At 39.7% G+C, this 26,980-nt stretch overlaps 2 protein-coding genes across 5 annotated transcripts; one reads left to right on the forward strand and one right to left on the reverse strand.

Annotated features, from left to right (window-relative positions):
- Positions 1-2,231: 2,231 nt before the first annotated feature.
- Positions 2,232-26,889, reverse strand: zcchc4 (zinc finger, CCHC domain containing 4). Of its 4 annotated transcripts, none has more exons than XR_001415148.2 (14): positions 26,706-26,889; positions 24,481-24,599; positions 24,324-24,406; positions 23,949-24,221; positions 23,476-23,544; positions 15,988-16,060; positions 15,766-15,916; positions 15,156-15,256; positions 9,944-10,065; positions 8,703-8,778; positions 8,563-8,614; positions 8,337-8,484; positions 7,300-8,194; positions 2,232-4,132 (listed from the first exon to the last, which is right to left on the reverse strand). XR_001415148.2 is itself a non-coding variant. In XM_088015250.1 (14 exons), exons 1-13 carry the CDS (start codon positions 26,791-26,793, stop codon positions 8,074-8,076), a joined length of 1,476 nt encoding a protein of 491 aa, XP_087871376.1. In that variant the 5' UTR covers positions 26,794-26,889; the 3' UTR covers positions 2,232-4,132; positions 8,063-8,073. The 4 variants fall into 4 exon arrangements, 3 of the variants coding, with proteins under 3 accessions (XP_087871376.1, XP_087871375.1, XP_014825934.2); XM_088015250.1 differs by having other exon boundaries at positions 8,063-8,194; XM_088015249.1 differs by having other exon boundaries at positions 2,232-7,439; positions 8,063-8,194.
- On the forward strand, positions 16,102-22,169 carry LOC106905552 (E3 ubiquitin-protein ligase TRIM62). The gene is given in 8 exon segments (XM_088015251.1): positions 16,102-16,264; positions 16,702-16,934; positions 20,573-20,610; positions 20,612-20,666; positions 20,779-21,012; positions 21,106-21,125; positions 21,205-21,335; positions 21,449-22,169. Coding segments are annotated over 7 exon segments (1,290 nt in total). The 5' UTR covers positions 16,102-16,264; positions 16,702-16,715; the 3' UTR covers positions 22,042-22,169.
- Positions 26,890-26,980: the final 91 nt, after the last annotated feature.

Below are 26,980 nucleotides of genomic sequence, written 5' to 3' on the forward strand. Positions count from 1 at the left end.
TGGACAGAAGTCCTCGTGGCTTTACCAAAGGCGTTTTCCTCCTGAGAGGTCTCCTCACTGTTTTCTCTCACTTTAGTTGCTTCCTTATTACTTATTACTTATAACTTCACAATGTTTACTAAATAATTTAAATGTGCTTCAGGTAGGCAGAGGTGGCATGACTATTAGAAGCAGTCTCATGCTGGGAGCCTCTCGGTCTCTGTGGTGTACCTCAGTTCCCTTCAATTATCTGTGCTTTTCCCTCATCTCTCCTCCTCCCTCTCCTCTGTAGCTGGGAGACCGCTGGCCTCCAGGGAGGCTGTCCACTCAGACCCTCTCCTCTCCTTCTCCTCAGGAGCGGGGATATCTTGGTAGCTAATGTTTTTCAAAAACCAAATCTAATTAATGACAGACAACAATGAATTGTAGAAAAAATATTTGTTATTGTGTGATATAGGGGAGATTCTATATCAATAGTCCTAGAAATTGCAGGTAAGGTAATTTTATTTATATAGCACGTTTTCAGCAACAAGGCAATTCAAAGTGCTTTACAGGAGTTAAAAGGAAATACAAACAAAATAACAAACCAAAGGAAAAGAGGAAAGGACACATTAGGGCAGGTTGGCAACATTCAGACACGAGTGAAGGCGGTGACATTAAAGGGCCACGAAGCCAGGTGGCTGTGGTCCCTGGCAAAGTCCGATAAAGGTGTTTGTTATCGAGGAATGATGTCCTTGGGAGCGCTCAGCTCCACAGCTCCATGGAAACAGGAGGGGGTGAGGAGGGAAGGAGCGTTGTGTTTACATATCTTCAAGGAGATTAGAGATACGCAGCCCTTCAAAGGCCACATGGGGAAAGCCAATTCATAAACAGAATGTCTTAGGTCGGGAAGATTATAAATTTCAATCTTCCCTAAAGTCTCTCCGATACATCTCAGTTCCCAATCATCCAAATTAGTTTGGTCGTTCCACTGAACCAAAACTAGCAACTTCTCCAAGATCGATTTCAACTCTTTAGTGAGTTTTAGAGTCCTCGTCTCTGTCCACACCAACAGTCCGAGTGTTCGCTTGTTCGGCCAAGTCTGTCATAAATTTGTAGATAATCCAGGTATCTGTAAACTCCAAACAGCAGAAATCCTGTTATCATGAATAAATCCAGGGTGAATCCCGCCGGGTGTGTCCCCACAGGACAAGAGGGCTATCCTGTGCCCAGACTTCTCGTAGAAAATTTGATCAATTGCGTTGAGAGATCGATTGACCAGATCCATAATTTGTAGATTTGGATGATGTGCAAAGAAAGGCTCCAAAAATATAGAAAAAGACAAAACAGAGCAAGCAGGGCAGACAAGGGCAGGGAGGGAGCAGAGGAAAAAAGTGTCCGCCTTCATCGAGAACAAGAGAGAAAGGATGACCAAGAACTATAGACCCTTGTTTATTCGTAGATTTGTCTGTAGAATGTGACTCCCAAGACATTTACAAATTATTTGCCTATTTATGAAATTTTCAGAGATTAAATCTGAAATATCTAAAAGAAAATGCAGTTTGGGATACTGAAGTACTTTGGCGCAATGCTACTTGACATGCTATTGGCTGCTGTTTGCAAAGCAGCCAATCCAGAAGCCCCATTAATTTTGTTTGGTGCCGATTGGCTGTACCCCCAAAGGTGGAGATAAGGACAACCATGGATGATAGCATATCTGCTGGTGCTAAGATGTTTTCCACTGTGTGTATTAATGTATATAAAGGTATATTTGGTGTAAACTGAACTATAAAAAATAGTCAACTGACATGACGCCGGCTCCACTTCCATGCGAATGCAGAGCAAACCTCCGACAAACAAACTGTGTTTTAGTGGTGGAGGTAGTCGAATTCAATGCACTACTTGAGAAAATTTTTGAGCAATTTTTATCTTATAAGCTCACACTGTAGCAAAGATGACAGGCAAGAAAATTTTCCAAGAAGTTGTACATCAGGTCTGCAAGTTGTGGGAATGTTATGCATTTTGGGCACTTTATAATTATTAATAAGTTCTTATATTTTGTTATTCATATTTGATCACTTAAAAGCAGCTGAACAAAAGAAAGTTTCAAGAAAAAGTATTTAAATAAAAAGAATGCTTGAACTCTCACTCATGTATCCGTGTCCTCAAATATGTTGTGTCCTTTTTTAGACAGAGAAATCAAGTTTTCAGTCACAGAAAGAAGGAGGGACACAGTCTTGCTGGATGTGAGTGTGAAAATTTTGTCGGATGCATTTTGCACGTACAAAGTATACTTTTATTGATCTAGTTTGGTGTAACAAAGTGACATCATCTGGAATCTGGTGTGCCCCCCCCTCCTTCTTCATTTGACTGTTTGTTAGCTTAGCCCCCACACACAAACCCACACATACTTGTAACTACAATATTAAAATAAGTAAAGAAACTGTTCCTCAAGCATGTAGTTTCATCTTCAAGTCGAGTTCCTGATAATAACCTCTGGTCCCTAAGCCAGAGTGCAAATCTCAAATTATGTGTCTACAGTCCTTGACTGTTTCATAAAATATCTCTGCAGAGGGAAAAACCACACACAACACTACACACAAGATGCAAGATTTCTCCTATATTTGCAGAAATTACAGCATATTCATATAGCGGTACAACTATTTGCTCCTCTCTTTACAAAATGGGGGATGTATTACCATTTTTAGTGGCAAATCACAAACGGTTGTGTTTCAGAAGATTCCACACAGTGTCACATAGTACAATCCTATTCTATTGACTTTCTACCCTTGAAGAGATTGGGCTGACAACCTGTGGACTGAAAGACAATAGCAGTGTGCAGCATTACCATTTGACTGGGGGGTGAAGCAGTCAATACAACAAAACTACATTCTTCAATACTTCATTAACCTCACAAGATCAGGTCCATTTTCTGTCCCTTTAGTAGCCATGGTCTTATTCTAAGTTGCCTACATCTTGTCATTCTTTTGGCATCATCTGGTAGTTTGCCTGGAGGTTAGCCTAGCTTCACACACCGACACAAACACACATACCAATGACCAATGCTGAACATTATCATAACTAGCTTTGTTATTAAAATAACATCCATGTGTTTGGATGTTGTTTTGTTTGAAGTAAAATTTAGTGATGGTGAGTTTGTGTGTTTGCACACTGTTCACGTTTCAAATACAACCACTCCAGCTTTTGTATATTTGGCAGGTGTGCTTGTCCAGAGAGTGACCACCTGCAGTATTCTTTCTTTGATAGCAGTAGATTAAAGCACAGCAAACACCTGCTTCAAAAGGCTACAGAGGGTTCATGGATTCAAAGAACCTCTGAAAGGAAATGCCAATCACATATTTTATCTCAGGCTCTCATCTTTCTTTTTTTATAAAACAACTTTTGTTGAGACACAGTAAGACAGAAACTCCTGAACCACATCTATTTTATTCTATTACCAAAAATATGGGTGTTTTTTTGTAATGTATAAGAAATATATTTCTTATTTTCAATAGCCTTGCTAATCATTGGTTCATGTTTCCATGTCAGAACAACCATAAAAAAGTGTTGAGTTTCTGAAGCAGTAGAAAAAACCTGGAACTGCACTGAAATACATTGTAAGTCGATCTTGTTGCTCTGGATGAAAACTTTGTCAACAGGAGCGTACATGAGTGAAGAGAGGTCTGCTTTAAATGATGTCACGACACTGCAATGTAAAAACTGCTAACACCCATATATGGGTGTATGGATCTACACCCATATACAAGGGCGTAGATCCCATCTCATTATTGGGGGGGACCATAAGCAGGAAAATTTCTTAAGACCAATATTAGGGGGGGTCGGCAAAGTTACAGTGAAACGCAACGTAAAATGTGGTTTAAAATGTTTGTAAAAATGTTTATTTTCCTTTTTACGCTGGGTTCATGCAGGTTTCTGGATCAATCTCATTTAATTTTATGATATAGTTTTGTATAGATAGAGAGTCTCCTGAAGAAGAGCCTTTCACCAGGACCAGGCTGGGGACAGTTTTTCAACACCTTTTGTATTTTATTGTCACTGACAGCTTTATTGTGCCTGAGCCAGTAGAAGTCAATGACAGTGTAAAGCTGGTCTGGGAGGCTGGCCCACCTAACTTGAAGCATTCTTCCTGTTCCCACCAACTAAACAGAAGTCTCTGAGAAAAGACAGAAAGCAAACCTGAGGAGTAAACATGGCACTTTCTGCAAAACAAGTACAAGAACAGGATTTGTCTTCATCTGTATAGGAACAGCTTTACTGATTTACAACAGCAGCTAAAATAATATTAATCTGTAACAGTTTGAAAATATGTACAATAAACAGTTTAATTATTGTGACCTCAAAAACATTTTTCCTGTACATTTAAAAAGGGTTTAGAAACATAAATCTGACAGAAATTCTCACTTATGTTCAACTTACTGGTATTTGTTATTAAAGACTGCCTTAAACATTTAAATCATTTAGTAGTGACACTTATTGAACAATAAATTTCTTTGAAAAGAAAATAGATAAAAGCACAACAAATACACAGATTACATTTATGACAAATTTCTTCAGTCTGAGGTGGTTTTCTAAGAAAAACCTTCAGTCTGGTGTCTAAACGGGCAGGTTGTTATTAAAGGACAATGAAACCCAACATAACCAAACAGTTTTTACATTGTATAACAGCTTTATTCAGCTTTTTCACCTGTGCTTGAGCTGAATGGTAACATTGAAGCACAAACTGTAGTTCAGACAAAAAGAGAGTTACTGTCAAGAAAACTGGGGACTGGAGATCATTACTGATGACAGTAATGATCACAGCTCTATTAAGTATGTGTAAGTAAGACACATACTCACTTACTGGTGAGTAAGTATATGTATTAAACTGCAAAAACAGAATCTTTTTTTTTTAAAGATTTTTTTAGTTTCTAGTGCAAATATGTCGGCACACTTGAAATAAGGCAAAACGAGCTTACAGTTAACTTTTCAGCAAGACGTAGGAGCTTGTTTTAAGTAGACAATTCCTTAATACTGATGAAAAAGTACTAGTGTCTGTCAGATTATTTCACTTAGAACATGGGAAAAATGTCTTGTTATAAGTGAAATAATCTGCGAGTGGAACTAGTCATTTTGATCAATATGAAGGAATTGTTGACTAAAAACAAGCTTGCTGAAAAGATCATTATAAGTTAGTTTTGTCTTGTTTCAAGAGTACTGAGATACTTGCCTTAGAAAGTAGACAAAAATACTTGGTAAGATTTTGTGTTTTTGAAGTGTGATGCAATCTTGGGTGCTATTGTTACTGCAAGTTAAAACTGAGTTTTCCAACTAAAACATTAGATTAACTTCAACAAGGTATCTGAATAGGATCCAATATTCACTAGAATCCACCAGTATTCATTAAATCATCCACCTTTGTGTAGCAATTCTTTGCTTTAGTGGCCTTATGTCTCATCTTTTGTGAGTTTCCTCTGCTAGATTTTTTCCTAATTAGATTTTTCCTAAGGATGTTGGATCCTTGCTTTACTGTTCAAATCAAATCAAATTGAATTTGTTAAAAGACTTAAAGATTTGTATCTAAACAAAAACCTGAATGGGGATATTCCTATTTATAAAAAACACTAAACTATTCTTTTCACTGGTTAAAGAGGCACGCTTCTTTTATGTCTCCTTTCATCGCTAAAAGCAGCTCATTAAATCTTCCCTTTTCCTTAAACTATGTGTCACTTTGTTCTGTTCTGCTGTTTTGAGGTTTCAATATAAAACCTGCTACTGTTGAAGTGAAAAAAGGTCCAATCTTTCACATTTCACTGGATGTCTAATTAGAGCATTGTTTTCATTCTCACCTCATTTCCATTTCATAGCAGAGAATGCTCTCACATACAGATATTCCTTTCCCTGTTTAGCATTTAAATCATCCACCTTTGTTTAGCAATTCTTTGCTTTAGTGGCCTTATGTCTCATCTTTTGTGAGTTTCCTCTGCTAGATTTTTTCCTAATTAGATTTTTCCTCCAATCTGGTGACCCTTTCCTTTTATAATGTAAGGACTTTTTCCATTATTCACAATGAATCTAAAAGTTGCTCAAAGTATTTAACATCATAGTTTCAAATGAAGTAATTCATTTTAATTGTTCTTGTTCACAAGGGGCATCAAAAACAACTGAAAATAGGTATTTTAAAGTAGTTTCAGTTCTAGCTCTTTATGGCAGGACATTCAAATGAAATTCAGTGTGCTGAAGTAAAACACACATGGGAATAGCTGAAGGGGAAAAGTAAAATAATTTAAAACAAATTTAAAGAATTTAAAATGAAATAATCTGCCAGTTACTAGCAGTGATTTTGACTTTATCTGGAATCTGCTATTTTTCATGTTTTATATGGTCTGTTGGATCTTACTTTGTTTTGGAGTTTAGGTTGATTCTAGTTTTATTATTATTTTGTGAGCTTCTTATTTTGATGAGATCAGTCTTGTTCTTGGTCTGGAAAGGTTCATACAACAGCAGATTTATAAATTAACAACAGCAGTTTGAAGTTTAGTCTCTGAGCTACACAAAGCCAGTGGGAGGAGTTTAGTGCTGGGTGATGTGATCTATTTTCCTGGTATTAGTGAGAACACCAGTAGCAGAGTTCTGGATCAGCTGCAGCTTGAGGATTGATTTTTTTAGGCAGACCTGTGAAAATGCTGCAGCAGTAATCAATGCAACTAAAGATATAGATGAGTTGCTCTAGATTTTTCTGAGACATCAGTCCTCTAATCCTGGAGAAGGCCGACTTTGTGACTGTCTTAATGTGGCTCTGAAGGTTCAGGTCGGAGTCCATCACTACTCCCTCATTTCAGGCCTGATCTCTAGTTTCTAGCTTGAATAACTGAAGCTATTCATTGACTCTAGATCATTCTTCTTTAGACCCAAACATAATCATTTCAATTTTGTTTCTGTTCAGCTGGAGAAAGTTTTGGCACATCACAGACATTTATCTGTTCTAAGCATCTGTTCAGTGCTTCTTATATATTTATATACAAGATCAACATCCAATATCAAGATGTGTATAATTATTAGGCAGCTTCTTTTCCTCAGGCAAAATGGGCCAATAAAGACATTTAAGTGACTCTGAAAAGTCCAAAATTGTAAAAGGTCTTTCAGAGGGATGCAGCACGCTTGAAATTACTAAGATATTGGGGCGTGATCACACAACCATCAAACGTTTTGCTGCAAATAGCTAACAGGTTTACAAGAAACGTGTTGAGGAAAAAAGATGTAAATTAAATGCCAAAGAGTTGAGAAGAATCAAACGTGAAGCTACAGGAACCCATCCTGTCATTTTCCAGAACTGCAACCTACCTGCAGTGCCCAGAAGTACAAGATGTTCAGAGACATGGCCAAGATGAGGAACGCTGAAACCCGACCCCCATCGAGCAAGACACATAAGTTGGAACATCAAGCCTGGGCCAAGACAGATCTGAACAGATTTTTCAAAGGTTCTATGGATTGATGAGATGAGAATGAGTCTTGAGTTCTACAAGATATCCAATTACACACCTTTTCCTACTTGGTTTCATCTTTGTTTTATAAAAGTACAGGTGAGTCAATTATATGTTTCTCCACACCTACAGTTAGTTTCTAACAATGTTTGAAGCTGGTAAAAATTCAGTACGCATCTTTAATAAAAACAGTTTTTTTTACATATTTGTTAAAATTATCTTTGTAACTGTATAACATAAGACAGATCATGTGTGAAAAAAAATTGAGCTCCTCTGCCTTCTCCCAGTGTTTCCAGTACTAACGGGAAAATTATACCACTTAATCAGACACAACCAATCAGAGCCAGGAGGAGGGTCTTGGCACTGTCAATCATGCTAGTTAGCATGACAACAAGTAATAAGTTGGTGGTGTTTCTCCACCTTTAGCACATGGAGCAGCATGTACACAAGGTTGATTGACAGCTTTAAGGCCCTCGTCCTGGCTCTGATAGGTTGTTTCTGACCAGGAATGGTGCATTTCGATCTTTTCACAGATTATCTGTCTCATATTATTTTGTCAAGACATGGTGTCAGTTTTAACAAATATGGAAAAAATTAATTTTCGTAAAAGTTACAAAAATAACCTGATGAGAGTTCACAGAGCATGAGCAGCTCTTTTCTTTGCTCCGTTTGCTGCTCCAGACTTCTTCTTGGCTCCAGGCTTTGCTAGATAATGGGAAGCTTTCTTGCCCAGACTCTTGGCTTTAGGCCCAAAACTAAAAGAAGGAAAGAAAACACACACACACACACACGCACACACACACACAGATATATTGAGACAACTTAAGACGCACCATATTCAATTCTTTGTAGGTGAAGGAAAATATGTAATCCCTCCCAGGATGTGACGTGGCTTACCTGTTCTTCCTTTGCATATCTCTGAGAGGACAGGCCTTCTGTCGGTGCTCCAGGCTGCCGCAGCTGAAGCAGCCGTTACCCCCATCAGCTTGCCGACAGGGATGGTCCGGCAGAGCGCAGCGGCCACAGGACGTGCAGTGGCTCCAGGCTGATTTTGGAAAAGGTTTTTTTATTCTCAACATCCAGCACAAAAAACTAAACAATATTCAAATATGTCATGTCTTACATGGTTTCACACATTTCCCACATGCTGAGCAGTGCTTCCATTCACGGCCATCCTCAAATCACCAACAGAAAATAGAGTTTTTATTATGGACTTTAAGAAACTATTACAGTTTTAGAATACATTTATGAAGAACGTGATACCTTGGATGGACAAAGGTTGCATTTAGTGCAGTGTTTGTTCAGGGAGCACACATATCTCTGACACATGGAGCAAAACCTGCAGAAATAGATAAATTATGAGACAACTCTGTATTAAACACAAACTTTGATACATTATTCTGCATCATGTAAGATGATGTATAACAAAATACAGTGGAAATCAGAAGTTTATATACATTTTCTCAGTATTTGGTAGCATTGTCTTTGAACTACATGACTTGGATCAAGCATTTTGGGTTTCCTTCTAGAAGTTCTCCCAATAGCTGGGGTTCTGGCCCATTGCTCCCAGTAGAACTGGCTGGTTCACTCTCACATGACTTTACAGATCTACCCACAAATTATCTACAGGATTGAGATCAGGGCTTTGTGATAGCCACCAAAACATTGACTTTGTTGTCCTTTGTAACCACTGGTCATTGCCCATTTAACTTCCTCATTGATGTCTTTATATGTTGCTTCAATATTTCTACATAATGTTTTTTCCTCATAATTCCATCTGTTTTTCCAGTTCCTCTTGCTGCAACAGTATCCACATGATGCTGACACCTCCATTCTTTACAGTTAGGATGGTACAAGCATCCCAGTTTTTCCTCTAATTGTAATGACGGTCGTTATGATCAAACAGTTCTGCTTTCATCCAACCACTTCTTTTGGTCCAATCACGTCTTCCTCTCTGAGCGGCCTTTCAGCCCATGTCAGTCCAGAACATGTTTCATTGAGATAATGGCGCTGCTTCAGCCAGTTCATCTCTGGGACACAGAACATGTCTCCTTCCTGAGTGCGGTATGATAGTTGGACATTCCCATCACGTCTATACTTGCATATAATTGTTTGAAGAGATGAACGTGGCTCCAGTCTTTCAACCATCGGTGAATTGTTCCCATGGATGAACTGGACTAGTGTAGCTAATTCTCTTCCTGATACCGTGGCTGATTTCTTTTGACTTTCCCCATCGTGTCAAACCAGAAAGCAGTGAGTTCCAGGGGTTTCCAAAGTCACAACATCATTGTCCTTTCTTCTCATTGTTTGGAGAGATAGTAAGCATTCTGTATGTAAACTTCTGATTTTGAAAACATTAAAAAATAAATCTCTGAAATATTCTGTCTCTTATTGTTGAATTAAGCAAACAGAAATAGTTTTGACAAGTGTATGTAAAAGTCTCGTTTCAACGGCATATGCAAAACGGAACTCTTTTGTATTAGGAGTCAATGACAAGTCAATACCTGTAGCCCTCCTCTCTGGGCAGAACAATGTGTTTGGGTAGAATATTAGTAAAGAGTCTGACAGGAGACTGCCTCCTGCCCGTCTTCCCGTGTTTATAGAGAGGATGGTTGTCATAGTCCACCTTGTTAAAAAAAAATAAAAAATACAGTTAGAATCCAAAAAACTTTGATGAATGCCCCATCAGCATCTACTCTACTCAGGATACCACATCTCCCTGAACCTCCAGATTACATCTAATCCAGCCAGTCTTTCTGGGCGTTTGACTTGTGACTTCCATTTCAATCATTTCGTCAAATGACAGATTAATGCTGTCCAGCAACTATGACTTAAAGCAATCATAGAGAGCTGTACACAAGAAGACCAATAGTAAAGTTCATGTGTGAAGAAGAAAAATGACATTGTAAACTTGTTTGTTACTTGGTCTATCACTTCAGCTTCCTTCTGCAATGTGTTTATCAAACATGGTTTGATAAACAGTCATGTTCTCTTCATGAACATGACTGTTCATGAAGTCATCTCCATGACTTCATGAACACTGTTCAAGAAGAGACTGGTCCAAAGACACCTTTAATAACTTGCAACCCAAGATTGAACCAATCAAGCAGATCAAAGCTGGACTTTAAATGGTTTTGTATCATTTGTACCCTGTATTGACAGGGTACAAAGAAAGGGGTGCACCAATAAATCTGCCCTAATTTTTTTTTATCAAAGTATTTTTATTGTTTTTTATGTAAACAACACAAAACAATAGCAAAGACACACACACTACAGAAATCCCTTCTACACCGGATCTATTACCCTGATATGTACCCGCCTTGTGCTCATAAAACAACCAATGCAAATTTCAGGTTTGTGCATAAATGATACAACCAACATCTGACCATTACACAAATGTATCTGCTGAAATAACTTCAACATAAGATATAAATGGCTACCAGATGTCATAGAATTGAACAGATCATCTGACTGTATAACTAATCTTCTCCAAGTGAATGTAACACATAACCTCCTTTAACTAGTGACCATTTACTAGAGGATGTGGATCCTTCCATCTACAAAGAATGAGTCCAAGAATGAATGAGTAGAAAGCATAAAGCTAACATAGTCTTCTGATGTTTGCTGAGGGAAGCATCTGCTAGGGCCACCCCAAAGAGACACGATGGGTGGTGACCAATGTTCCCTCTAAGCTGTGTGCTTGCACAATCGCGCACTGCTCGTACATTCTCAGCGCAAAATAAAATCTACGTAGCGCATAAAATAAAATCCAAATAAACTGAACATTGAGCTCAGACATCAGTTTTGACCATGGACCAATAACACATAACGATCTAACTCAGTGAGTCACAAGTGTCCAGCCAATGATACGATACGGTTCACTTTCGTTACGCAGCCAATCATCGCATGCTATTGTGTGTACGTGCCTTGGTCATATGAGCTGTGGCACCGTGCAGATTAGCTAGGTAGGAACAGTGTGGCAGAGTTAAGAGACGTGAAAGCTAACACCCTATCATGGCTAAGTGAACGGGCAGTGGGACATCCACTCATCAACCAAAATAAAAAAGAAATGTGCTTCTTTTAAGATGGAATGGCTGTCGGAGAGGGCTGCACAGTGGCGCAGTTGGTAGAGCTGTTGCCTTGCAGCAAGAAGGTTCTGGGTTTGATTCCCAGCCTGGGGTCTTTCTGCATGGAGTTTAGGGTGTTCTCCCTGTGCATGGTGGGTTCTCTCTGGGTACTCCGGGTTCCTCCCACAGTCCAAAAACATGACTGTCAGGTTAAGTGGCCTCTTCAAATTGTGTGTGCATGGTTGTGTGTCCTGTCTGTCTCTGTGTTGCCCTGTGACAGACTGGCGACCTGTCCAGGGTGACCCCACCTCTTGCCCAGAACGTCAGCTGGAGATAGGCACCAGCAACCCTCCCGACCCCACTAAGGGACAAGGGTGTACAGAAAATGGATGGATGGCTGTCGGAGGAGAAATACTGGTGAGATTACTCTTTTTGTTAGTAAGCTCTGTGGTCACACGGATGCTCGTTTTCCAAATGATGAATTAAAGGAGTGTCAGCATTTGACATTGAAGCACTGAGCTCAGACATCAGTTTTGACTATGGATCAGCAGATATTTCTACACTGGACAAAGTGTACAACCACTGGAGAAGTGAGAAAGACAGATGTGAAAAAACTGTGCAATTAAATATTTTACAGACAAGAATTTATACAGTATCACAAACTAGACACACAGTTCATTGTGCAGAATGTGAATGTTTTAATGTGAACAAAAAGTTATGTCTGAAAGGTGTAATGTCTCATTTCTCACCATGGCCAAAGCAGGACTCTTACATATAACATACTATGCATCTCATGAACAGCAATGTTTTTGTTTTTTCATTTTAAGTGGGGCAAATCACTTATATTAAAAGCAAACTAATGGAAGTTGCTGCTGTAATCTGATTCTTTTAATAAGCCATGTAACTTTCTATGACCCCAGATTTATAACAAATGTAATACTGGTGTGTAGCCATAGTGCGCACACCTGACGTTGCTCACAGTGGTCCTCAGTATACTCAGGGAGCTTGTGTGTATGCCCAGACACATGAAGAATTAGAAGGAACATCGGTGGTGAAAGATGTACAGTTTGTCCAAATATTCCTGAGAAAGTGTCAAAAACAGACTACCAATACCATTTAGCTTTGGACAAGTCCAAAATGTGTAAAAGTGTGGCTGGTGTTTATTTGCATCGATCAGATGTTGGATCCAAGTTCTTTCTAAATGTATAATGTGTCTTTGGACCAATGTAGACAATGTACTACCTTAAATTGAACAATAATATGCCTCGGATATATTGAGGAAGAATAAATATTTCAAAAAACCTTTTGCCAAACTGAGTCTGATATGGATTCCTAAACGTCCATCTGCCATCTGTATTTCAAAGAATCCAAGTTGGTGTTATTGAATGAACTGAGCAATGAATAAATTCTAAACGTTTATTCTAAACATTTTGTGTCGGACCTACACTCCAGAATCTTATCCACAAGGGAAGTGAAAGGAAAGCACTCAGTTTAAGATCGCAAAATGTCTCAAAAGCAAATGCCTAAAGAACTGTGATTTGTGGATATCAAATTTCTGTACCAGCTGTTCATGTGAGGCAAACTTATTGTCTAGATAGAGATCATATAATAAATGTATTCCTTTTAGAACCCAAGCATTGAAAGCTGTACCAGCTAAGAGGGGAGCAAGTGTGACGATTCGATACAGGAACAGATGACGATAACTGTACTTTTAAAGGACTTCGGTCTGTGTATTTTCCATTTTTTCCGTTTGAAATGACAAATGAAAAATGAAAAAACAAAAATAGACTCTTTTTAATTTTTCGTTTATCAGACCAAAATCGAAAATCAGCTCGGCTAGTTTATCCGATTTCTCATTTAGTGCACAAAACGGAAATGGAAAAAGCGGATAACGAGCGCTGAATTTCAATTTTTATGATTTCATTTTTGACAAGCGGTCTGACCTGGAAGTTCTCTCTGACCTGCACACTTTGTACACTTGTCCAAAGCGGCAATTAATACAAGTATAATTAATTTCATCATGATACCTTCACAGAACTTATATTCTAACTTTGTTTTGTATTCAGAGCTAAAGTTGGCTTCTGAATGTAGCTTCTGATTCAGTAAATGGTTAAAGGGCTAGTCCACCCAATTTTTTACAACCTTGAGAGTCTTTAATCTACTCTAGTTTAAAAACCACAATTCAAGACGCTCAAACCACGACTAGCACATTCTGACAGTCATTCAAAGCATACAGTTCAAGTTTTTCCTTTATCAATAGCATTAGCATAGCAGTTGTAAGATCCATGTGAATAAAATAAGTATTGACGACATGACAGGTGAGCAAGTGGCTTTGACACTTCGGTGGTGGGTGTGTCGATGTGGACGTGACCGTCACCAGATATGAATGGCAGGTTACTGGTGCGCTGCCTTCGTGTGCATCAGGAAATTGGGTGCATGGGGTCGCCATAATTTCTGTTGACCGTGTTATGTTGTCTTATCGAATTATGTTAGCTCTTATGCATTATTGACCTGGTCAGTCTGTGTCTCAGTCCTTGTCTCAACGTTCAAAGCAAGAAAATCTAAAATGGAATAAACCAATCATTGACTGAACAAAGAAGTGACCTGGAGTTGGTTTGAAACTGGCGTCAGACAGACAACATTCCCCGAGTTGAACCCAGTGCGGCCCTCTACCACCACTATTTTTTGCTGCACATTTACCGATTATAAAATGTTATGTCACGAACATGGATGGAGAAAAGTATGATTATCCAAAAGATACAATAAAAATGTAGCCATTTCCCATATCTACCAAGTAGGAAAAGTTTGAAATAATGTGCCAATGTTATGAGATTATTAAAAGCTTAACTAAATAAATAATTATCTAGGAAGAGGATTAGAGCCACGGAAAAAAGTCAGAACTCTGACTTTAATCTAAAGAAATAATAATGCTGGTGTTAGCTAAATGTTATGCAATCCTAAAATCTTCTTCCGTGGTTATAGTCTATTTTTGTTTTTTCATTTTGCATTTCAAACGAAAAAACAAACTGCCTGAAAATACACGGACCAACCTCCTACACCGATTCCAGTGTAGTTGCAGCATCTTACTGCCTATCCATGGATCTCCATTATTTTGGAAGATCAGCAATAAGCCGATACTTGCATGAGAAACCGATGGTATGTTCCTTCACAAAGGTCTGAAAATCAGCCAAGATTTCCAGAGTATTTCATAGAGTGTACCTAAAATATATGAAAGAAAATGCAGCCAAAGAAGCTGAAATACCTGGGGGCAATGCTACATGACAATCTATTGGCTGCAATTTGCAGAGCAGCCAATCCAAGAGCGCCATCATTTTCCTTGGTGCCGATTGGCTGTAGATCCAGTAGCGGAGATAAGGAAAGCTGTGGAAGTTAGTGCTAAAATGTTTTCCACTGTGTATATTAATGCACATAGGTATATTTGGTGTCTAAACTAATAAAACGGTAATTACGACTGGCTTTAGAGGGAGTCTCAAGTATTTGCATATATTAGCTATTTGCAGGCGGCTGTGGTCCCCAAAGCTCATAAGTATTGGGGGAGGGGGTGGGGGGGTTGTTTTAGTTCAGGTACAGGATAACATTAAAAACATCTCCTGGGAATGAAGAGGTGTATTTTTCAATAAGCTGGTACCTGGTAGTCCAACATGGTCAGTGCAGGGAGACACTCCAGGATGCGAGGCTCAAAGAAGTACGGAAAGATCCAAATGATGGGAATGTCAATGTTAGAGTCACCTGAACACATAGAGGTCAGAGTTCAACACAGGAGTTCCTGCATTTAAATCAGACCGAGTCTGGCAAACAACATCCACATCATTGCTGAATGACATTTCAAGGCATGAGGGGTTAAAGCAACTTTTCCTCTTTCTGTAGGCATTAGATCAGAAATTAGTCAATATCCAGTAGACTAATGCCTGTAAAATTATGGACACAGGACCATCCTCTCCATGAGATTGTCTTGGAAAAACTCAGTGTCTTCAGTCAGAGGATTCTTCAAATTCACTGTTATGCAGATCACTACAGGAGATCTTTCCAGCCAACAGCCATCACTATCTACAATAACTCTTTGAAGAATCTGAATTAATGATTTACAACAATTTTTAATGCCTTTGGGATCAATAGTATTTTGGAATTTTGAATATTCACAGAATTGTCATTTATTGATGTCTCTGTTATTTTGAGGAGGTTTGAAGCAAACAAATCTGTCAGTAATACATGTGGCAAGGAACTAAAAAACTGCTAACCAGAGTTCCGCAGCTTCCTCCACGTTTGGGAAATCAAGGAGAAACTGTTGGCCAGAGGTTTGACCAGTCCGCCGAATGGAGGGTCCGCTACCATCACCACCTGCTCCCCGTCCGCCTCTGACAAGAATCCATCCAAAACAGCTCTGGAGGCCTGAAAGGACAACACTCCATCACTCAGAGCTGAAAACTGCCTTAAGCTGGATCTGCAAATTCAACTCTTACCTCTCCGCCAAAGAAGTGATGGTTAAACATGTTGTAATGACAGAACTCGTCCTGACTGTAGAACTGAGCATATCTGAAACACACACAAATAGTTCTGATGCTTCATGGAACCCGTCTAGGCTCGTCTGGGCCTGTCTGTGTTCTAGGGAGTGCACACATAACAGAACCACCGAATGTACCCAGGTAACTTGTGTTAGAGGCTGAAGCTTGAAAAGCCACAACCCACTCGGTCCACAATTCTTTAGAGAAACGCCAGAAACGAGGTGCAGTGACTCAGGTAAGAGTTCTTTAAACTAAACTTCTTCTTAATTCTTTTTGAAGCAGCTTTTACTGTCTCAGATACTGAAGAGAAGATTAATGGTCAGCTTGCAATGAAAGGAAAATAATGGTAGTAGTCTAGAGATTAAAACTCCAGTTTTCTACACTGACCAAGGTTTGAGACTTGGAATGATACCTCACATTTCAGAAATGATATAATGGATCCCTGCATAAGAAAGCCACTCAGGTCTAGAAGAGCATTCTCATTCCCTTCGCTCATTGTTTCAGTAGTTCAAATCTGAAATAAGACTTAAAAGTATCACCTGCATGAAACAACTGTTATTCTATCAGCAGGAATGTTTTAAACAAGAAAATACTAACATATTAATATTAACACTAATATAATCAAAATATGAATTTAACGTTTTTGACATATTTTGGTTAATTTTCAACTAGCTGCGAAATGAGAAATGGCTGAAAACAAAGCAGGGATGGATGGCGTCAGTAATGGACAGCCAGTTCAGGCAATTCAAGGTGAGCTTTTGGCTCCCTCTGCTGGCCTATCTGGCTTGCTGCAGGATGGAGCGAGCTTCACTCCTCTGGACTCCAGCAGTGACGAGCCTGTTCAGCCTTTTCCACGATCACCCAAACTACAAGGGAAAGCGGCCAAAGACGCCCAGCCCTCTCAGGTAAATATGTGACCGAGTTCCTTCAGACTCTAAAACCTGGGTGTTGATTTGAACATTTGGTTGTGTTGAAGGTTTATGAGCACCAACTCAAGCTGAGATAAGAAAAGCAATTTTTCCTCGGTCACGCTCTCAAAATAAAGTCCAAATTTGCAACGCGAGTTAATTTATCGCATAGAGCCTTTCAAACAATATCTACAGCAAATCGCAGGGAGAGAAAATAAACATTAAATGCATGTAGTGTTTAGCAGAAATAGTTATTGTGATATCATTAATATCACAATAACTGTGAGCACAAACAACAGTTCATTCACCTGGTCAAATACATGACCTGATAAGACAAAAGTTTAATATAGTGGATTTTTGATATTCATAGGGGTTAGGTGCTACAGCCATCATCTTCTACCTGATCTAGTGGCATTATTTTTATGTTACATTTTGGTCTGATTTTCCCCTTCTGACAACCTTAAGGATGACCGTACGACTCTTAAGATAATCTGAAGCAAAATTCCTGCTGTGTGTTGTGTGCCAAGAATTATGTGGTCCACTTGGAAGGACTGAGGGACCACTCTGATCTAAAATCAGAGATACTGGACATGGTGGATTGTCTTGTCTGATTTTTCAGTTTGTCTTTGAGGACAAATATGAAGGCAGCCCCTTGTATGTGACGTAACTGGTGAGCAGAACCTAAATAGACATAAGACAAACAACTGCTATGGCACACCAGAAAATCTGGTGGACATTTTAGATGTGTTTATATTTTTTAATTATAGTCCACATATTATCGCCATTACTTCTTCTCAGTCGGTCATGTTTGTTTACTCTGGACTCCTGTTTGATTGCTTAAGTTTTGTTATTACGCAGTATTCAGCCACGCCCCCAACACCTCCCAGACTCCAGCGGACTGACTACTGACCAGCTCTCCAACTAACGGGTCCGAAAAGCCTCTAATTCCTGAGTATTACCACAGATACAAATATAGAGGACATTTTGTTTAAACTGGGCGCGAGAAAGATGCATCTAAGCTCCAACTACCTTCAGATCCAGACGTTATGACCCGCTTCAGTTTATGAATCAGACATCGGAGTAGCCCGCCGATGCCCGACAGCATAAACCACACCTGTTAACGGTAGCTCTTTCTCTATTAATAACATGCACTTGTTACAGCTTAGATAATTTTAGAGACTCGGACTGAGTCCCAGGGTCATTATTTATCATAACTAAAGAACCGTCTGAAGCCCCCTTGTTTACTAGGATCATAAACATCAATTTCTTGTTAATCAGAAGAATTAATATTTAGATGACTCAATTAATTTAACTGTCCACAACATTAATTTAGACTTTAATATTTTATTAGCAAGCTTTAGCAGGGGAAATGACATACAGCTATTCAAATCAAAAATTAGAAGTTTCATATATGTAAAATATTTAGAAATCAAACTTCCCTCCAGTCCCTATACTGTGTCGCAGAACTATAAGAGAGGCTTTGGGATGTAATTCCACTTGTCCCCAGATGCCGAGTTGGTCTTGGCAGCAGAAACTTAAACATCCATGGTTGGAATCTGTCTTGTCCTGGCAGAATCCTATTTAGAATAAATCCAAAGTCGAACTGGTGAGTATCCTCGATGAGTTCAGTTCCATATCCATAAGTGATCTTTGTCTATCCTCCATGTCTACTGCAGCATCTCTGAGATTTTTCCTGGGTTGAGCTTAGGGCAGATGTTGAATTAGAACCCCGGGTTGTGGGTAAACGGATCTTGTTCCTTTCTCGAGCAGTGTGAAGTCTTCGTCTTCCCGTGGTTTCAAAGCGTAGCCCTTATCTGCAACCTCGTGTGGTCTTGACTCAAACACTCGCTTGTCTTTTTATATCCCCTGTTGTCTCGGTCACGTGCGCATCTGCGGCTTCCACAATTCTCTACACTTCTGTATCTTCTTTGTGCATGTTCTAACTGCTCGAACAATCTCCTATTGCACAACTTTCCTTGACGTCAAACGTCTTTGTTAACCGTTGCCTCTTTCCTCTTTTGCCTGCTGGAGTTTCTATCCACACTCAGCATCTGGTGCTCCTATAAGTTTCACTTCCTGTTTCTTCCATGCTCACAGCTCTCCTTCTCACACAGCCTCTGATTGAAACACAGTACGGGACTTTCCATCTAACTTGAACCAGAATACTCATTTATGATTTATTTTCCATTTACTTCTTAAATCAAGCTCACATAACTTATCACCTTAATCAATAGTACATTTTAAAGTAAGGATTACTTTAGTTTTTAATCACATTAATCATAATACAGAATTTTCTTATATGTTTCAATCAACATTAAATCATAATTCAAGATTGCTTGTTACCCCTGGGTTTTTGTGACCTGTTTTCTGTGTGTCCTGGAAAGATCCCAACCAGGTTTCACGACAGTTTGGCAAGATTTTCAGTGTTGAAGAGTGAAATTGGTTTGTGTGTAGTGTGTTGCTCCTGCCTTGTGGCTGTACACCACACAATGCACACAAAGTATTTATGTACAAGACCTTTTAATAACCGTGTGGGTGGTCTCAGATTTTGAAAGTTGGCTGACAATTTTAAAATCTTGAAGTGAACCAGGCATTAGCAGAGAATGCCAGTCTTCCCTCTCCCCAGCAACTTGAGCCAGCTGAGACACTGGGTGCCTTTAAATCTCAACTTAAAACCCACCTGTTTAGTGTTGCTTATGGCTAAATTAGGGATAGAGTGTGGGTTTTGATGTCTTCGATGTTTTTAATGTTTTTATCTATTTATTAATTTCTTTTTACTTCTCTTTCTCACCGTTTACGTTTTAATGATGTAAAGCCCCCCAGAAAATGTCCCAGTTAAAAGATGTTTAACTAAAGTCCTACGGGGTTTAGAGTCCCAGTTGACGGCGTTTCAACTAAAAACCTAGAGGTTGGAGTCCTTGTCAAACGGTGTTTTTGACTAAAGTCCCAGAGGGTTAGAGCCCCAGTTAAACGACATTTAACTGAAGTCCTCAAAGGGATGCGGGTTTTAATGTTTTTATCTTTTTCAAAATGTCTCTCTTTCTCACTGTTTTGGTGATTTTAATGTTTTTATCTTAAAAAAAAAAAGTCTGAGAGGTTAGAGTTCTTGTCAAATGGCGTTTTGACTAAAGTCCAAAGGGTTGGAGTCCCAGTTGACGGCGTCTCAACTAAAGTTCTACAGCTTTTTATTTCTCTTTCTCACTGTTTACGTTTTAATTATGTTTTTTAAATCTCTCTCACGTTGTTTTTATTTTAATCATGCAAAGCACTTTGAAATGCCTTGCTGCTGAAATGTGCTATACAAATAAAATTTGATTGATTGATTGATTGATTGATTGATTGAGAGGGAATAGCAAGGTGAAACAGTCTTCCACCATGTCTTGGGTCTTTCCCTTGAATATTCACCCCAGAATACCTCAGTAGTGAGGAATTCTCTAGTGAGAATAACTCACTGGAGATATGGAGATATGTCTAGTGCACCATGCACTAGACATGGATTATCCCTCAAGTTGCTGGGCAGAGGGAATACTGGCATTCTTTGCAATGCCTGGTTCACTTCAAGATTCTAAAATTGTAAACATATCAAAATATACGAGGTGTTAAACTAATAACCGACTGAGCTGACTTGTCTGCAGGAGCTGCTATCCCAACGTCTGGAGGAGCTAAAAGCTGAGAGCCAAAACAGATGCGCACATCCAGTCTCTGAAGAAACGCAAAGCAGATCTCTCAGTGAGTATGGGACAGAACACTGGTAGAACTTAAGCATATGATCTGCTTGCATTTCAACTGCAGAACTATAACATCTGTCTGTATGTCGTTTCCTCCCTTCTCCCCCATCAAGCGGACCACAGAGGTAATGAAACATCAGGTAAAGGACCACTTCGAAAACATGCTGTGTGTCCTAAAGCAGGACGAGAAGGCCGTAGTCGACTCTCTGGATATGGAGCTGAAACGGACCAGAACCAGGCTGGACCAGATACTGAAGAACTGGGTGAACCATCAGGAGCAAGTCACAAAGAGCATCAGCATTATTCTGACTGTGCTGAATAAGACCCTCACACCAAAGGAAGATAAGGTTTGACTCCAATTCTTTACAATATGATGGTTTACCAGCAACACCTAAAGGTACTCAACTGATGTCTTACTTCTGCATGTCCTTCTTCTCAAGGGTCAGTCAGAGATTGTCAGGTAAGTTAATCATCTTAATTTAGAAGGTTTTACTTCATATCACTCATTGTGACTTTCCTCTGGGTAATCACACATCCAGCCCTAAAAGGCCCGACGCCGCAGAGAAGGATATCAAACTTAATGACAAGAGATTTGAGAAGCTTCTAAAAACCCTTTCCTCCATCTCCAAAAACCTCAAGGCCCAACTACAAAGGAAGACTATGCTGTTAGGTATTTCAAAAAAAAAATTCCTAGCCCATTCTGATATTAGTTTAAAATAAATGGAAGAGTGACAGGGTTATAAGAACTTTAGTTCCATTATGCTTTCCTTCTTCCTTCCCCAGATTCATTGCCCATTGTGATTGACATGCAGACCTGCCACAGCCATATCACATTGACCTCAGAGGGGCGGGGTGCTGCCTTGTCCAACATTCTGCCCGCCATTCTGGAGCATCCTCTCCAGTTTGATAAGGTCTGCTGCGCTCTGGGGTCATCCCCTGTCACCGAAGGTGTGAGGTACTGGGAAGTTGATGTCCGCTGTTGCTCCACCTGGGCAGTGGGTGTGGCCTACGGAAGCCTACAGAGGAAGGGCCAGGACAAAGGTGCCAAGCTGGGCCGGAACAGGAACTCCTGGTGCATGGAGCTCAAGAAAGGGAATCTAACGTCTTGGCACAACAACCGACATGTGGTGTGTCAGGGTGCAGGGCAGAGCCCACCAGGGAGAGTGGGAGTCTGGGTGAATTATGATAAGGGTCAGTTGATGTTTTATGATGCAGATAGTATGGTTTTACTGCAAAGATTTTCAGCAGCCTTGTCTCCAGTGTTTGACAGGGCTCATCACCAGTTCACGGAGCCATTGTTCCCAGCCATACGCTTCTTGAAACCAGCAGAGAACCAGAACTGCCCAAACCATCTAGAGTTCTGTTATTCCCTTTAAACCTACAAGCCCATTTGTTCCACAGAGGCACTGTGAATCGTCACTAGGATTCTCCCTCCCTCCTTTTGAAATCTCTGCGACACAGTTGATTTCTCTTGAAATGAACTTGATAATGGTCAGCTATGTTTTTGAGATCCATACAAACTTAATGCTGTTGTAATTACTTTTTTTCATGCGTTTGTCAAACTTCTTTTGGGCATGGGTTTAGTGTTCTCAAAGAGCTACACTCAGTACCCAACAATAGTCAAGAAAAAAAAAATATTTTTCATAAAGATGTGTTTTTTGAAATGCTACTTGGTTGTTAATCCAGTCTTTCACAAATATTTGCACCCCTATCAGGTTGGCACACCCGTTTTGTGTATTTTATGCTTAGTGATGCTGGATGGACATCAAAGGCAGGCACACATCAAATCACTTCTGATGCTGCCACCACAATGCTGCACCACTGTGAAGGCACTTTCTCATGGTGTTTTCCAGGTTACCAGCAGTGTCCACCCCTGGAAGTTCAGCTCAGGAGGTTTTACTTTGATGTCATCAATCCAGAGTATAAACTTGGTCTCTAAGCTGCAGTTTGACAAACTCAAAGCGAGCTGCTGTGTGATGTAAAATGAAGAACATCTTCTTCTGAGTGGTGGAGTGCATGAGCAATGCTTATGTCCAGAGCTAGAGCTCTGTCTTAGGATGGTATCTTTGTCCTGTGTCTGACCAAGGCTAGTCTACTCAGTTTGGTCAAACAACCAGTTCTATTGACGGTTCTTGTGGTTCCAAACTTGTTCTATGTTCCACTCCATCATGGTTGAATGTGGTCTTAACACAATTTCTTTTTAAGAAATCAGTGCCACTGAGGATTTTCATATCCTCTCCAGATTTGAGTTCTGCAAATTATTCCTTTAACTTTATTAGTTTATTCACAACAGCAGTAAGACCTGTCAAAAACCTTCAAGAGGTTTTTGACAAGATCACAAACATGTTTTTTTTGTAATGAACAGTCTAAATAATTTACACCAGGGGTCACAGCAACAGAATATTTTCCCACCTTTCACTGGGGTTTCTTAAAATGAGAGAGAGAAATCTGAATGACTGAACTTATGAACAGGAAGGTTTAAATAATAGTGGCCACACATATTGGCTGTTAGGGGTTAGGTTTGTCTATTGAGCTTTGAAACCTACATTGATATTATAATTGACATTTTTTGTTCCTCAATTAATTATTGAAATTGATTTGTTGTCCGGTACTGAAATACAATACATTTCAAAATATTCCAAGACAGAACTTGAAATGTGAGTAACTCTCTCAAAGCAGCCTATTTCAACAGTAAAGCATAGGAGGGTTAATGATTGGAGCTTCTAGTGCAGCAATAAGATATAGAGAATTTGCTCCCATTGAAAAAAATACTGGAAAAATGAATGAATAAAGAATACAGTGAAACTTACCTGAAATCAATGTCCAGTAACAAACTCTTCATTGGCTCCAGGTTTCTCAGCTTGATCAGTTCCTGTAGTCTGGCACAAACCGCCATAACTGTTATTAATGCAAGATTAAGATTTACATAGTCAAAGTTTTGTAGCATGTATGGTGGCCAAGAAGGGTAAAAAAACCCCAGTAAAAGTCATAACAGAAGTTGTGGCATTCATTGTTTTATTGTAGTCTTTACATTTTGCTAACCCTCCTGGCCCACCGTAGACATGACAGTTAAACTGATACTAATTTTTACAATGTCAATATATGAGTTATGACATATGATGTGACACATGCTCATAACCATATTGTTTAATTTGTAATGAAAACAAGATAGGAATGATCCTATGGAACCTTTCAGAACTCCTGATTCCCTGTTAACTCACAGCCTGTGAAGGCAAGTGTGCCTGCCTAATGTGGTGAGACCCTTAAATGTAATCTGTCTCACCTAGGTGTCCCCACACACAGCACCTTTTTATATCCCAGACCAGCTAAAGTATCCAGCAGGAAGTGTGCACTGCGATCAGTGAACAGGTACTGGGCGTTGCTCTTCTTATTGTCTAGTGGACGCAGCAGGATGCTGGGCCTCCTCAGCTGGGCCGCAGTGACCGCTGTGGTCCTGTGAGCAGAGTGAGCGCTGTGCTCTGCAGGCAGGAGGAGAATCTGACAATCCTCACAGAACTTCTTCTCAATAAATGGGAGTGAAGCAAACTGCAGAAACCTGAGGAGACAAGCTTTGGTCAGTAAATATTATCATTCATTTGTTTATTCATAAAGTATCAGAGACAAGATCAGTTCAGAGTCCTATGAGCACAACTCTTACCTGCTACAACATTCCTGCTGAGAGAACCGAGGCCTCTTTGACAGCATCTCTGCTTCTCTAGCCAGCATCCTGTCTTTTGACACCTTTAATGGAAATATATCAAAGTCATTAACCTGCAACACTTAATATCCAAACATTACAAATAACTTTTACATACCTTTTCATCTTCCCACTGAAAAAAGCCACAGTCTTTCCTGTCTCGACAGGCTGAGCACGCATAAAACCGCCTGCCCTTATTGCCTCCATTTTCAACCTTCTCAAAAAGTAAAGTAGGACCTGTTGAAACACAGGATGTGATGTCACTATCATTTTATCTTTTAGGTACCTGGCTAATGTTACTAGTGGAAAACCATTATAGGCCTGTCACGAAAAACGATAAATCAATTAATCACACGATAAATTAAACCTATCGACCTCATTTTAATTATCGGCTTTATCGTCTCTTCCTGCTGTTTTTTCTTTCTGTTGATGACATTGAAAGAAAAAAGGCTCAACTTCAGTGCTCTCCACTGACCCTCCCGTCCTCATTTCCTTAGTGTAATGTCCAGCTCACACTACACGAGTTGTCGGCCGACTGTCGGCCCATTTTCAAAACATGAGAGACCACACATTAGCCGACAGAAACTCTAGGTAACGGTTCGATCGGGTTCGATCGTGCCGTGTGGTGTCCAGCTACATGGGCACAAAATAATGTCTACATACAAGTCCAGTTAACTAATTTTAAAATCAGTAAAGCATTAATCAATGCTTTACTAGAATCCACCTGTGATGCATGTGGCTAGAGTCAGCATAAAGTCCTGACTGAATGAAAATCATTATAACCTATTTATGTCACATTAACAAGAACAACTGAAAAGTTACCGGGTTTATCAACTGCGGTAGCAATTTGGCTCCAACTCCTCCCCTGGTCATTTCTATATTCTTTGTATAAAATGTTAAATATTAATGTTGTTTCCACGTATCATCTCCAATGTCCGCTGGACTTCGTGTCGCGCCGTGTCAGCTGTTTGGGATTCCCCTCTGTAATTTTCCCTCAGAAAGCCCGGAGGAGAATCCGCGCTTTCTGATTGGCTACCTGTCACATTCAGCGTTAAGCTCCCAGTCGGGGAAAACCCCTGATTTAGATCGGAGCGGACACGACGATCTACCCTAACACACCACACACTGCAGGATGATCGGTTACGAAATCACCAGCGACAATCTTAGATCCGCCAACGTTCTAAAAAAATAGGGGCAAAAAAACTGTGTAGTATGAACTATTGCATCAGGTGGTCGGATGTGCCCATCTTCTCTATTTAAATCTCGTGATAACTGAAGGGCAATACAGACCTCATAATCTGTACTCTTTTGGTTGAATGCAGTATTTATTTTCACTTTGGTTTTTATTCAAGTACGTTTTTTGTTAATGGAGACTGAGAATCCATTTTATTTTTGGTTGTTTTGTTTATTTAGTTTATCAGTTCCAGTGTTATGTGTTCTTTTGAAAATAAAGTGTATCTATCTATGGCAGGAAATCACATGCATTATTGGTCAATTCCATTAAATCAGTGTCAAAAGGTCTTGAAACAATATTATCGTTTATCGCAATAATTTTTTAGACAATTAATTGCTCAGCAAACCATTATAATAGAGTCAAGCTGCACTGAGTAGATACTAGTACAGAGTTGGGCAATCCTGGTCCTGGAGGGTCAGTGTCCTGCAACTCTTAGACGTCTGTCTCCCTGGTCCAACAGACTTGAATCCAACAGCTGAATCACCTCCTCAGTGCAGTCAGGTTCTCCAGAGTCCTGCTAACGACCTCATTATTTGACTCAGGTGTGTTGAAGTAGAGACAAATCTAAAAGTTGCAGGAGACGGGCCCTCCAGGCCTGGAGTTATCTACCAAACCTACCAATGCAGGCACCACGAGTAAAGTCAATACCTTTGTCATCATTCTTTTGAGAACCCCCCGCCCCATCTCTCAGCAGGCAGAACAACACAAGTTGTTCAGGTTAACTAAAGCAGTACAAGTTAATGCTGCAAATCATTCTCTTCACGTTGATAAATGCAGAATAAAGTGTTTACGCAATTTCAGAGTGAAAACCATGCAGAGAAACCAATCAGACAGAAACAGGAATCCCAACCAGTTAAAGTTAAAAAATCATTTGCAAAAGAAAACAAGCAGATCACGGAACAGCATCTTTAAGTATTCTAGATTTTCATCTTGAGAAATAACCCTAGCCTCTTTAAAGTTAACTGATTTCAAAGCGTTTTTTAAACATAAACACAAATCCTGAGTTTAGCAGAAGTTAATCACACAGGGCTAATTATTTAACACTAAATTTAACACATACAGTTTTTGAAACGACCTAGTTTGCTGTTGTGCTGCAGCTATCAGCTCACCATGCGGACAACGTGGCGTTGTTTTTCCCTCCTCTGGAAGAATAACTTCTATTCCAAAACTGTCCATATTTGCCTCGATAATCTCCATGTCTGAGCTGTATGTCCGGTTACCTGCTTCTCTCCACAACTTCAAATACAACAACGACTTGAAAAAATACCAGAATCATGCTGTATTAAGTCGCGCCCATTTTACGTCCCTCCTTTCGGAGGTGTCATTGGAGCGACACGTCAATTTGGCCGCCATATTGAAAAGGGAGACAGAGACCATGTAACCA

The sequence above is a fragment of the Poecilia mexicana genome, unplaced genomic scaffold, assembly GCF_051168715.1.
Source record: "Poecilia mexicana isolate PSO_F unplaced genomic scaffold, ASM5116871v1 scaffold_18, whole genome shotgun sequence".
NCBI classification, from domain to species: Eukaryota; Metazoa; Chordata; class Actinopteri; order Cyprinodontiformes; family Poeciliidae; genus Poecilia; species Poecilia mexicana.